The following is a 13,189-nucleotide window of genomic DNA, read 5'->3' as shown; positions in this document are numbered from 1 at the left end:
AAATGAGAACGACACATTTATTTTCCCTTTTATTCAACACCCTCCTCACCCTGTCTCCCTGCCCCCAAAGGTCCGACACGAAAGGTCCAGGCCCTCCTCGGGCGCGACAGGGAGCCGATCCTCAAAAGCAAACCCTAAAAATAAATAAGCGGGGTGGGGGGCAGGGGTCTCCACAGTCCAGGGCCTATGGTCCAATGGTCCAATGGCAGTCAGGTCGAATCAATTCACCAGCAGCGAATGCTCCTCCGAGGGGTCCCTGGAGGAGGGAAGCAGGGATGAGGGGCGTCAGTTTTCTCTGGCTTGCTCCCCTTTCCCCAGTCCCTAACCTCCAATCTGAATGGGCCAGACCCGGGACTCGAACCTTCCGCAGCAGCAGAGAAGACTGCAGGCTGAGCCGCTCCCGCGGCGGAACTTGCCAGAGGTGGGACTGTCCTGGCACTGTGCGATGTAGGCCTGCAGCTCGCTCTCCTCTGCGCCTGCGCCGCCAGGATGCTGAGGAGAGAAGCTGGGAGGCTCAGCCTGAAAGTGGCTGCCAACCTCCAAGGCCCTTGAAGTCCGTCCACCCCTCCAGCCATATCTGCATCGCTTCCCACCTCCAGGCCTTTGCACTTGCTGTGCCTGCTCCACCCGTTGTTCCATAGTTTGCTTGCACAGAGAGATCTTCCCTGACCCCTGAACGTGGATGCAAGCTGTGTCTTTGCCAGTCTGGTGCCCTCTGCTGTGGGCCCAGCAGCTGGAAACCTAGAGCCAGGGCTGACACGACCTTGGTGGTCGGAAACCATCCACTGAGAGAGCTGGATGCACGCTAAGCACAGCTGTGGGAGCAGGACCTGAATCTGCCCACCAGAGTGGATACATGTGTGTGATGTCTACCTGCTAAGGCAAGACAGGAAGTAGCTCCAAGGGCCTGAGTGAATGTGTCTGTAGGACAGCTGAATCCATGCATGGGGAAAAGGGGGTGTACCCATCTCTCACTCAGCCTCATGGAGGGACCATCTTTTCTCCAAGTTTTTTTCAGGCTACTAGACCTTTGCTTTAGCTATTCCTTCCCCTGGGTGCACTGCCCCTGGGCTCCCAACTCTTTGGTCTAGAGACGATGGAAGTGTTAAATATCTATGCTGTCCAATATGGCAGCCACCAGCCACACTGGCTTTTGAGTACTGGATACACGATGGTGCGAGTCAGGGGCTGAATTTGCAATTGTGCTTCATTTGAATTAAAATTTTTTAAAAATTGTTTTGTTTTGTTTTTGAAGCAGAGTCTCGCTCTGTCGCCCAGGTTGGAGTGCAGTGACTTGATCTCGGCTCACTGCAACCTCTACGTCCCAGGTTCAAGCAATTCTACTGCCTCAACCTCGGGAGTAACTGGGATTACAGGTGTGTGCCACCACGTCCGGCTAATTTTTTGTATTTTTAGTAGAGATGGGGTTTTGCCATGTTGGCCAGGTTGGTCTCGAACTCCTGACCTCAGGTGATTCACCCCTCGGCCTCCCAAAGGGCTGGGATTACAGGCGTGAGTCACCGTGCCCAGCCGGAATTAAAATCAAAATTTAAATAGCTGCATGGGGCTAGAGACTAGTGATGGATAGAACATTCTAGAAGCTCTCCTGGACCCACTCTCATACCAATCTAAAGCAGGAGTCCCTCTGTAACCTTCCACTCTTCCATCATACCTGTTGCAAGTAGGTCATTGGTCATGGGATGTCTGTTCCTGTGCCATCCTTGCCCACGGGCCTTGGACAGATCATGCACACCTGATTTTCCTCGATGCCCAGAATCCAGCACAGATCGTGGCCCTTAGATATATTTGCTGAAAGAATCCTATCTACCTGCCACTTCCGCATCCTGCTGTGTCCCCTGACCCTTGCAGCTTGCAAGGAAACCACTATTCCCAGCCACCCTACTAAACAGAGGACAGAGGGGTTAGGAGCATGGCTTCTGGAATCAGACAGTCCTGGGTAGAGCCTAGTTTTACCGCTTAGAAGCTAACCTGGGCCAGGCACGGTGGCTCACGCCTGTAATCCCAGCACTTTGGGAGGCTGAGGGGGGTGGATCACCTGAGGTCAGGAGTTTGAGACCAGCCTGGCCAACATGGCAAAACCCCATCTCTACTAAAAATACAAAAATTAGCCAGGCATGGTGGCGTGCACCTGTAATTCCAGCTACTCAGGAGGCTGAGGCAGGAGAATCGCTTGAACCGGGGAGGCAGAGGTTGCAGTGAGCTGAGACTGCATCATTGCATTCCAGCCTGGGCAACAGAGTGCGACTCCATCTCAAAATAAATAAATATATAAAGAAGCTAACCTTGGGCGGGGTCAGAGGGAGTCAGGGGCATGGCTGGGGGCTGGGGTCAGGGTTGGGTTTTAGAGGTCAGCCATAGGAATGGGGCCAACTGAGGGTCACCATGTTAATAGCAAGGTCCCAGGATCAATGACAAGGTCATTGAAACTCTATGACTTAGCCGGGTGCAGTGGCTCATGCCTGTAATCCCAGCACCTTGGGAGGCCAAGGCAAGTAGATCACCTGAGGTCAGGAGCTCAGGACCAGCCTGGCCAATGTGGTGAAACCCCATCTCTAGTAAAAATACAAAAATTAGCCAGGTGTGGTGGCACGTGCAAGTAATCCCAGCTACTCAGGAGGCTAAGGCACGAGAATCGCTTGAACTCAGGAGGCGGGGTTGCAGGGAGTCGAGTTCATGCCATTGCACTCCAGCCTGGGCCACAGAGTAAGATTCCATTAAAAAAAAAAAAAAAAAAAAAAAAAAAGGCTGGGCACGGTGGCTCAAGCCTATAATCCCAGCACTTTGGGAGGCCGAGACGGGCGGATCACGAGGTCAGGAGATCGAGACTATCCTGGCTAGCACGGTGAAACCCCATCTCTACTAAAAATACAAAAAACTAGCTAGGTGAGGTGGTGGGTGCCTGTAGTCCCAGCTACTCGGGAGGCTGAGACAGGAGAATGGCGTAAACCCGGGAGGCGGAGCTTGCAGTGAGCTGAGATCCGGCCACTGCACTCCAGCCTGGGCGACAGAGCGAGACTCCCTCTCAAAAAAAAAAAAAAAAAAATTGGCTGGGTGTGGTGGCTTATGCCTGTAATCCCAGCGTTTTGGGAGGCTGAAGTGGGAGGATCGCCTGGCCTCAGGAGTTTGAAACCAGCCTGAGTAACATAGTGAGACCCTTATCTCTAATAAAATAAAGAATAATACATTAATAATAAAATAAAATAGGCCGAGCATGGTGGCTTAGGCCTGTAATCCCAGCACTTTGGAGGCAGTAGATCACCTGAGGTCAGGAGTTCGAGACCAGCCTGACCAATATGGTGAAATCCCATCTCTACTAAAAATATAAAAATTAGCTGGACATGGTGGCATGTGCCTGTAATCCCAGCTACTCAGGAGGCTGAGACAGAATTGCTTGAACCCAGGAAGTGGAACTTACAGTGAGTCAAGATCGCACCACTGCACTCTACCCTGGGTGACAGAGCGAGACTCCGTCTCAAATAAACGAATAAATAAACTCTATGACTCGGTTGCCCTGTTGGTAAAGGCAGACTCAGGCCCCCTCCTGGCCCAAGCCCACCTTGACAATGCTGAGATGCCATTAGCTCCCCCTGCGCCCCCAAATTCCGAACCACACTCTTTTTGGTTTCATAGAGTCTCCCATATTCTCTCCTGGGATCTTCTCTGTTCACCCTGCGGTGTCCCCAAGACCCCCTCATGGCAAACTCCAGGGGACCCAGAGCCTGAGCTGGGGGCTGGGCGCGTGCGGCTAACCTTGATGGTGTCGTAGGCACCGGTGATGAGCGCGATGAAGAGGCTGAGCACCATGTAGATGAAGAGGCTGATGAAGGAGTACAGGTAGAGCTGGGAGAAGAGCCACACCAGGCTGCTGCGGCCCTGCTGAGCCTGCATGGCGGCGAACGTCACGAACATATCGTCTCCGTTGATGAGTGAGAACAGGCACTCGGACACCATGGAGAGCGAGCGGAACTGCCAGAAGGGCGGCGGGGTCAGAGGGAGCCAAGGCATGGCCAGGAGCTGGGGGCTGGGGTCAGGCTGGGGTCCCACGTGAATGGCCGAGTCCCAGGCTGGGGTCACCTTGTGAGTGGCCGGGTCCCAGGCTGGGGTCACTATGTGAATGGCCACGTCCCAGGCCGGGGTCCCATGTGAATAGCCAGGTCCCAAGGTCAATGACAGGGACACAGGGCCCACCTAGGGTCTGGGTAGATAGAGTAGAAGGGGAGTAATCCAGGTTGAAATAGGGTCATCAGCAACTGTGACACAGGGTCAGTGTCAGGGTCACCAAGGACTACAGGGGACAGTGGACAGACACCCAGCAGTCACCGAGGGGTCATCTGGGGGTCACAGTGTCAATGACAAGGTCACGGGGTCAATGTCAGGGACATCAGGGGTTAGACGTACCTTCACATGATAGGGTCCCAGCACGATCCAGCCACAGAAGCAGTAGCCCAGGTAGATGACGGCGACGCAGCAGCAGAAGCGCATGACGCTGGGCAGGGCCACCCGCAGTGTGGCGATGAGGATCTGGGTTGGGGCAGAGGGAGCCTCGTTGAGGGTGTGATCACAACTCAGGTCAGCTGTGGGCACCCAGATGGGGGTGAGAGGGGCAGGGCTTTGCCGAGGGCACAGCAGGTGTGGCCATGGGAGCCAGTGGGTGCCTAGAGGGGTCGTGGCCGTGTCTGAGGGGGTCTGAGGGCACCGCATGGCTGGACTCAGCAGGGTGGGCACAAAGGAGCAGGCTCCCAGGGCCTCGCCCAGGTACAGCAACAGATATATCTGGTGTGGGCAGGTAGGAGGAGGTGGCTTGCAAGGGATCATTGGTCAGGGCTGGTGAGTGCTGGGTGCGTAGGGATTTATTTGGAGGGTGTGGGGTAACCATGCGGAAGGCCCAGCCGCGTGCAAAAAGCTCACGTTGTAGTTGTGGAAGAAGGTCAGGTAGCGGATCACGCCCACCCACACCAGCAGCGTCGAGGTGCCCAGGAGGATGCTGCAGACGTCGTAGCTCGCCAAGTTCTGCGGGTGGGAGCTGCATCAACCTACCTGGCCCAGCCCTTCCTTTGGAGGGCCTGGGGGAGGATATAGCCCTGGATAGGCACTGACAGCAGGGATGGGACCTGGGGCCCAGGGTGTGGGCAGGACGTACCTTGGCCTCGATGCCAATCTTCATGATGGTGCCCGAGATGGTGAGCACATCGCTGGTGACCAGCAGGATGTACCAGCCATTGACAAATTCCAGCCGCTCCCACAGGCTGATGACCCGTCCCCGCTGCCGCCACATGAACCCCACAAACTCCTGCAGAAGGCAGGCGGGGTGAGCGCCTGACCAGGCACAGGACCCTCGAAGCCCTGGCTTTTATCGCCCCAGGGCAAGGCGGGGAGGACACCGGCACACGTGACGCAGGAGCCTCACGTTCTGCAGCAGGAAGCCTCGAAGGAGCGAGCGGGCGCAGAGGAGGAAGGACAGGGAGCAAGTGAGGATGACCACCACGTCAAACAGGAGCCGGAAGCTGTTGTCTCCTGTGGGGAGGGCACAGTGGGTAGGGCCAAGGGTGGCATGGAGTCTTGGGAGGCCAGCGCTGGTGCCAGGTCGGGCTGGAGACCTAGGGGGCTGCACGGCTGGTTTTGGTTGGTCAGTGGGGCTCAGGGCTTGCTTGGGGTGAGTTAAGAACCCCGGTCAGCGCTGGTCTGGGGCTTGGAGGATCCCAGGACAGGACAGGGTCCCTGATCTATGCTGATCCGAGGCTCAGCGGATTCCTAGGGAGGTCAGGGCCCCAGGCAGCGCTGCTCTGGGGCTTGGGGAATCCCAGGACAGGCCAGGGCCCCTGGTCAGCGCTGCTCTGGGGCTCAGGGGCTCACCGTGCCGGAAGACACTGGGGTGCTTACACTCCTGGATGTGGGCCTGGGTCTCCAGGCTGATGGGGATCCGCCCACTGTGTGCTTTGTTGTCAAACGTGATCTGTGGGGGCCAGTTGGGGGCAGAGTAAACCTTGGCAGCCCCAAGCCCCAAGGTCCACATGACAGGTGGCCTGACAGACCCCGGGCTCCCTCCCTCATCACCCGCACGCTTGCCCTTGGCCAATGCTTCCAAGACACTCCCTTATCAGGTCCCTGCCCTGGAACTCAGGACCCCTGTGGGTCCCCGGGGGGGCCTCACCAGGACGCTGAAGGTATAGCAGTCCGGGATCTCATTATTGATGAGGCTCTGGAGGTTAATGGTCTTCAGTCGGAAGTGGATGGTAACATTGACCAGCCTAGGCAGGAGGCTCGGGTGAGGGGCAGGGGCGTCTTCGGGTCCCTTCCGGCCCCAAGTGTCAGTGCCCCTGCCATGTGCTGACTCTGTAGCTGGTAGGGGAAGTGCTCACCCAGCAGGTGCCAGCGCAGGCGGGTGGCCCTTTCCCCACCTTAGGGAAGTAGCTACTGGGGTGAGAGTGCCTAGTGCGCTGCCTCCCCCACCCTGGGCCCCCCTCGAGCGAGCAGGCAGTACTTGTGGAATTTGAGCGTGAGGTTCTTGTAACTGGAGCTGCCTTCCAAGAGGGCGAGATCGTCACTGGGGGACGGAGGGGGCCGCTCGGGGGGATCCACCTGGATGCAGTCTGAGGACAGGGAGTCAGGGAAGGGCCTCAGGGGGCAGGGGAGGCCAGGCTGGTCTCCCCGGAGTCCCCAGTGGCCTTCTTTCCTGTGCTTCCCCAGGGCTGGGTCACTCCTACAGGCCTGGCACTCTCTGGGCCGGCGGATATTTACTGAATGAACCATAGTAAGAAATAACACCTGGTGCTTTCTATGTAGCAAGAGTCACATTCACACTAAGCATACTTTTTTTCTTTTCTTTTTTTTTTTTTGAGACAGGGTCTCACTCTGTCACCCAGCGTGGAGTGCAGTGGCATGATCATAGCTTACTGCAGCCTCAATCTCCTGGACTCAAGTGATCCTCCTGCCTCAGCCTCCTGAGTAGCTGGGACCACAGGGGCACGCTACCACGCCCGGCTAATTTTTTTGTACGTAGAGACAAGGCCTTCCTACATTGCCCAGGCTGGTCTCAAACTCCGGGCCTCAAGCAGTCCTCCCTCCTCAGCCTCCCAACGTGCTGGTATAGGCATGAGCCACCGTGCCCAGCCACAGCTGTTGATTTTAATCCCAGCAGCTCAGGCTCCAAACAGCAAAGCCCCGCCCTGCCCACTCACCAGTAACCACCATTGGATCAATGTCAAATGTGTCGTTGGCCGGGTCCACATGGCCTCGGTGGTAGTACCGCTGGCAGATTGCAAGCCCTGAGCCATTGGTCCAAGGGTCACCCCCGCCATGGACATACGCATACCGGCCCAGTGACACGTCAGGCAACGCTAGGTACTGTGGGCAGAGAAGGGGAGGGCCTGTGAGTCCGGCCCACTCTCTGCAGCCTGCGCACCTGCACCTGCTCGCCCACCTGCACCTGCCCGCCCACCTGCATCTGCCAGCCCACCTGCACCTGCCCGCCCACCAGCACCTGCCCGCCCACCTGCACCTGCCCGCCCACCTGCACCTGCCCGCCCACCAGCACCTGCCTGCCCACCAGCACCTGGTCCACAGCATGGAAGATGGCCTGGTACAGCTGCTCCCGCGTGTAGGCTGCAAAGGTGTCATCCGCCCCGTCCGAGTAGCCCAGCAGGAAGAGGTGTCGGAAGGCAATGGTGTTCTCTTCCCGGAATGTCACAGCCAGCTGATTACTGAGCCCAAACAGGATAAGCTGGGGAGAGGGTAGCGGAGGTTGGCATGGCTAGGATGGGGATTGGGGGATATCTTCCTCGGGGCACAGGCAGAGGAAGAGGACAGGGAGGGTCCTAGAGATGTCCACTAGGGTGGGGCAGGGCCCTGCTAACGTGGGCTACAAACACGGATTTCACTTGTGCACTTCTTTGCTTTGATTAATTTCACCCCAACTCCTGGCATAAGCTCCATGCCACGCCGACCCGTGTCCTCCCCCATACAACACAGGATGGGCACTCATATATCTCACTGCAGGGACTAATGTTCATTAAATGTTTACTGGATGTCAGATTCTGTGTTAAACCCAAACTTTCAGGGTAAGTACCATGACTGGGTTCCTTTTCTTCTCTTTTTTTTTTTTTTTTTGAGACAGAGTCTCACTCTGTCACCCAGGCTGGAGTGCAGTGGCACGATCTCGGCTCACTGCAAGCTCCGTCTCCCGGGTTCTCACCATTCTCCTGCCTCAGCCTCCTGAGTAGCTGGGACTACAGGCGCCCGCCACCACACCCGGCTAATCTTTTGTATTTTCAGTAGAGACGGGGTTTCACCGTGTTAGCCAGGATGGTCTCGATCTCCTGACCTCGTGATCCGCCCACCTCGGCCTCCCAAAGTGCTAGGATTACAGGCATGAGCCACCGCACCCAGCCTTTTCTTTTTTTTGAGACAGAGTCTCACTCTGTTGCCTAAGCTGGAGTGTCATGGTATGATCTCAGCTCACTATAACTTCCACCTCCCAGGTTCAAGCAATTCTCCTGTCTCAGCCTCCTGAGTAGCTGAGTTACAGGCACCTGCCATCACACCCAGCTAATTTTTGTATTTTCAGTAGAGACGGGGCTTTGCAATGTTGGCCAGGCTGTCTGAAACTCCTGGCCTCAAATGATCCGTCCACCTCAGCCTCCCAAAGTGCTGGGATTATAGGCATGAGCCACTATGCCTGGCCAATTGGGTCCCTTTCCCGAGGGAAAATTAGAGGCATGGTGACACGCTAAAGTCAGCCCAAGACATGAAGCAAGCACTTAGGGCAGTGGCTGGGTCTGATTCATCTTGGGGCTCCCAGAGTCCAGCACAGGGTCTGGCATGGGGGAGGGAGAACCAACTATCTGTGCAGCCATTGGGTCAACATGATGTCAGACTGCCTGGGTTCAAATCCCAGCTGCCAATGTTCTGCTGCTGTGTGACTCTGGGCAAGTCTCTTAACCTCTCTGAGCCTCAGAGGTAGCTTTTTTTTTTTTTTGAGACAGAGTCTTGCTCTGTTGCCCAGGCTGGAGTGCAGTGGCACGATTTCAGCTCACGGCAACCTCCACCTCCCAGTTCAAGCGATTCTCCTGCCTTGGCCTCCCAAGTAGCTGGGATTATAGGCACCTGCCACCATGCATGGCTAATTTTTTTGTATTTTTAGTAGAGATGGGGTTTCACCATGCTGGCCAGGCTGGTCTTGAACTCCCAGCCTCAAGTGATCCAGCGGCCTCAGCCTCCCAAAGTGCTGCTTTAAGACTCTTCTTCAAGGAGCACAGCAGCCCCAGGTGGCCTTTGGCTGGGGCCCCTGCTTGACTGTCCTCACCTGCACCGTGACCACCAGGATCTTGACCACCTGCAGCATCAGCTTGCAGGGCTTGCGGCCCTTGGCTCGAAACTTGTCGCAGGGACTCATGAAAAAGTATTTGAGACGACGGCGAAGGTCTTCCTCTTCTGGGGGTGTTGGAGGGGCCGGTGAAGGCCCCGCCTGGGTCCCATACCCGGGGTTGGGGGTCAGAAGCCGCTCAGTCTCTGTGGGAATAGGAGAGGGTGCTGGGGTGAGGCCTGGGCAACTCTGCTTTTCCCCTTTATCCAACCAGGAAGGCAGCACACACTCTATCTTCATGTCCCCATGCTCCTGCCAAGGAAGAGTTCCGAGAGGTCTAAAGAAAACCAGAAAATCTGCAACGTTGTCTGTATCTATGCACCAGTCCTGCTCAAAGGTTATGAGCTGGGGTTCAGGAGGTACAGGGCCTGGGCTGATTCCTGCCCCTCCTGCTCACCAGCTCTCTGAGTCTCAGTTTCCTCATCTGTAAAATGGGGCAGTAATCATGTCTCATGGGAACGCTAAGGACTGGATGCTTATGAAGCATTGATCACAGGGGCTGGTCCATGGTGAACGTCAGAACGTTTCATCAATGTTCTCATTATTGATCTGTGGGGAGAGAATGAACTGCTCCCACCAGCTTTTCACTGGGCATCCAAGGCTTCTGGGCTCATCCCAGCTCCAGGTTCCGGACATGAGCATAGAACTCAGCCTGTATTCTAGGTTTGTCTGGACAGATACCCAAAAGATGACCTCTGGGTTCATTATAACCTGGCCCATCAGCTGACACTCTTAGAAGCCAAAGGCCTGGAGAAGGGGTAATTGACAATATAAGTAATAATAATGGAACACATTCGCTAAAGACTCATTTTATCTCCCTGAAAAGCACCAGCTCCTGGAAATCGTGCAGCCCTAGCATCAAATCCTAGACCTGTCACTTTCCAGTGGGTGACTCCAGGTACCTCCCTGAGCCTCTATCTCCTCATCCGAAGAGTGGAAATTTTATAAAGGCTACCCCTTGGCTGGGCTCAGTGGCTCATCCTGAGGATAGCCTCAGTGGCTATCCCAACAGCTTTGGGAGGCCAAGGTGGGACGATTGCTTGAGCCCAGAGTTTGAGACCAGCCTAGGTAATACAGCGAGACCTCCCTCTCTACAAAAAAAAAAAAAAAAAAAAAATTAAATAGTCAGGTGTGGTGACGACTCATGCCCGTAGTTAGTAGCTGGCACTCCTTCTACCTGGGAGGCTGAGTTGGGAGGTCACTTGAACCCAGGAGTTCAATGTTACAATGAGCTAGGATTATGCCACTGCACTACAGCCCCGGTAACAACAACAAAAAAAGTCTCTTAAAAAAAAAAGTCCACCCTCTCCCTGAGCCCTGAGGTTGAGATCCTGAAGCTGCTCTGAGAATTCAGTGAGACACAGCAGATAAAGACCTCTTCAGCAAACACAAGCTGTTCTAATCACTGTTTTATTTTTTTTCCAGCCTAACTGTGAGATCTAAGGTTTCAGCAACTGCTGGAGTCAAAACCGGTCACAGTAGCCCAGAACTGTCCCTGTCACACCCCCATGGGGATGTGCTTTCTAGGGCCTGGCCCCCTGCCTAGCAAAGCTGTCAGGATAAATGTGTGCACTGTCAGAACCTCCCATGCCGAGAGGGACAAGTACCCGGCCCCTCCCTTTGCAATGGGATGCTGCTGTGGCTGTTTACCACAAAGTCGGAGGGCAGGGCCCGTCTACAGAGCTGAGATTACAGCTAACCCACCCGACCCTGCTAGCTGGGACACCGGGACACCTATCAGGTAGGGGTCCCCAGCTAGCTCCAGAAGGGGAAGCTAACACAAAGGGTCTTCCTCTAGCCTCCCCAAGGACAGGTGGCATCAGAATTGGCTGGAAGCCCGAATTTAAGAAGACTGCGCTTCCCCCGGTTTGGAAAGCTAAAACTGAGTTAATCTCCTGGGGGCAATCCCTCCAGCTCTCCCCGCTGGAGTTTAGGTGAGCTGAGCATTTGTCTCCTGGAATCAGGAGGGGAAGCCTGGGAGTCTCACGCGCGGGCTGGAGAAGCTGGTGCCCGCTGTCTGAGTTCCAGCCCAAGTTGAGCAATCGGAACCTAGGCTCCCAGTGGAAATCCCAGGAACCTCGCCGCCCCAAAGGGAGAAGCTGGCGGCCCGGCGCGATCGCTGCCTGAGTTTGGGAACCCAGCAGAGCCTGGCTTCAGGAGGGAGAATCGGAGAGGCTGGTGCCCACCCGCCGCCCAAGTTCTAGGAGCCGTCTGCCCATTTCTCCACCGTGAGGAAGCTGAAAAGTCAGCGCTGGAGCTTAGAAAAAAAGAGACTGAGAGCTCCGCCGCCCCAGGTCGGAGAAGCAGCCCGCCCGCCTGAGTTCCAGGCCCCACGGTGCCGCCCGCGCCCTCACCTGAGCCGCGCGGACCCGCCGGGTCTGTCATGCTGGGGCGGGAGCGCACGACGCAGGCGGGTACCGCGGGGCAGCCTGGGTCCGATCGCCCGCCGCTGTCACTGCGACCTCGCTCCCTCGCGGCGCGGCTTCAAACCCTCCGGCATCAGCTGATCGGTGCCTCGGTCACGTGACCCGGTAGCCCAGAGCCCCTCACGTGACCGCCTCTGGTCCCGCCCCCTGCGCCACGACAACGCTTGCCGGAACAGCGCGCAAGCGTGCTTCAACCGGCGCCCTCTGGGTAGAAGGCAGTCGCCAGGTCCTAGCGCCGACGGGCTCTGGGTGGCGGGGGATGGGCTGACTCTGAGCTTGGCAGCGACGAGCTCCGCCCTGGCTCCCGGCCGTGCCCCGAATCCGGTGCTAGGCTCGTGACTTCCATGTCCAGAGCTTGACCCCTTATCCTCGTTGGTGCCTGGTGATGACCCTGCGTACTATCTCAACGCTGTCTTCCTCTTTCTTCCAGAAACTCCTTTTACCCTTCTCCTGCGGATCTTCAGCAAACACGATTTCCTAATTATGTATCAAATAGAACCACTTATCCCCACCCCTATGGCCCCCAGCCCAGAGTCTTCCAACATTCCTGGCCTGGATCTTTGCAGCAACCTCCTCCCCGATCTCAGCCTCCCTCCACTCCACTCTCTACCCAGCAGCCACAAGCATCTTCAAAGAATACTGCCTATCCGTCCTGCGAGAACCTGCCCTCGGCTTCCCATTGCTCTGGACTGATAGGCAGAGTCCCCACTCTCGTCTCTCAGGGCCCTCTGATTTGGCCCCTACCTCCACCCAAAGCTCATCTTTCTATAGCCCCAGAGCCTTTGCAAACTTTTGCCCTGGAGCGTAATGGTTAAGAATTTGGACTCTGGAGGGCAATTGGGATTTAAATCTAGGCACTGACAAATGCCACTTCTACATCTTCCAAAGTCCCTTCAACTCCAAGCTGAGCGCAGTGGGTGGTGGCATGCACCTGCAATCCCAGCTACTCGGGAGGCTAATGTGGGAGGATCGCTTGAGCCCAGGAGGTCGAGTTTGCAGTGACTATGACCACACCACTGCACTCCAGCCTGGGCAACAGAGCAAGACTGTCTAAAACAAAACAAAACAAAACAAAAAATATATATATGTGCCTCAATTTTCTCATTTGCAAAATGCGGAGATTCAATCAAAGTCATCTACCTCCTGGGGCTGTTGAGAGGATTAAATGAGAGAATGCAAAAGCTATTGCATAAGGCTGGGCAAACAGTACTGATTATTAAATTAGTGATTATTGGGATTATAAAATCCTTCATTGAGAAAACTGCCTACCATTTATATCAGAAGTCTTATGCTTCTCCTAGAATATACCATACCCTGTAATTATTTTTTAAGTATTCTGAATTTAATATCTGTGAGCTCCGTGCAGGTCGAGGCCATACTT

At 55.7% G+C, this 13,189-nt stretch overlaps 1 protein-coding gene across 4 annotated transcripts; it reads right to left on the bottom strand.

Annotated features, from left to right (window-relative positions):
- Positions 1 to 16: 16 nt before the first annotated feature.
- On the bottom strand, positions 17 to 11,991 carry MCOLN1 (mucolipin 1). 4 transcript variants are annotated; one of them, XM_010385079.2, is made up of 14 exons: positions 11,737 to 11,971; positions 9,323 to 9,528; positions 7,574 to 7,741; positions 7,200 to 7,365; positions 6,503 to 6,611; positions 6,173 to 6,269; positions 5,875 to 5,974; positions 5,429 to 5,535; positions 5,162 to 5,311; positions 4,930 to 5,031; positions 4,420 to 4,542; positions 3,772 to 3,987; positions 362 to 492; positions 17 to 256 (listed from the first exon to the last, which is right to left on the bottom strand). In XM_010385079.2, exons 1-14 carry the CDS (start codon positions 11,765 to 11,767, stop codon positions 220 to 222), a joined length of 1,743 nt encoding a protein of 580 aa, XP_010383381.1. In that variant the 5' UTR covers positions 11,768 to 11,971; the 3' UTR covers positions 17 to 219. The 4 variants fall into 4 exon arrangements, with proteins under 4 accessions (XP_010383381.1, XP_030791016.1, XP_010383383.1 ...); XM_030935156.1 differs by lacking the exon at positions 6,503 to 6,611 and having other exon boundaries at positions 6,173 to 6,360; positions 11,737 to 11,980; XM_030935157.1 differs by lacking the exons at positions 17 to 256; positions 362 to 492; positions 3,772 to 3,987 and adding an exon at positions 4,021 to 4,216 and having other exon boundaries at positions 11,737 to 11,991.
- Positions 11,992 to 13,189: the final 1,198 nt, after the last annotated feature.

The sequence above is a fragment of the Rhinopithecus roxellana genome, chromosome 8, assembly GCF_007565055.1.
Source record: "Rhinopithecus roxellana isolate Shanxi Qingling chromosome 8, ASM756505v1, whole genome shotgun sequence".
NCBI lineage: Eukaryota > Metazoa > Chordata > Mammalia > Primates > Cercopithecidae > Rhinopithecus > Rhinopithecus roxellana.
The sequence above is the reverse complement of the archived record's forward strand: the minus strand, read 5'-3'. Positions and strand labels throughout refer to the sequence as shown.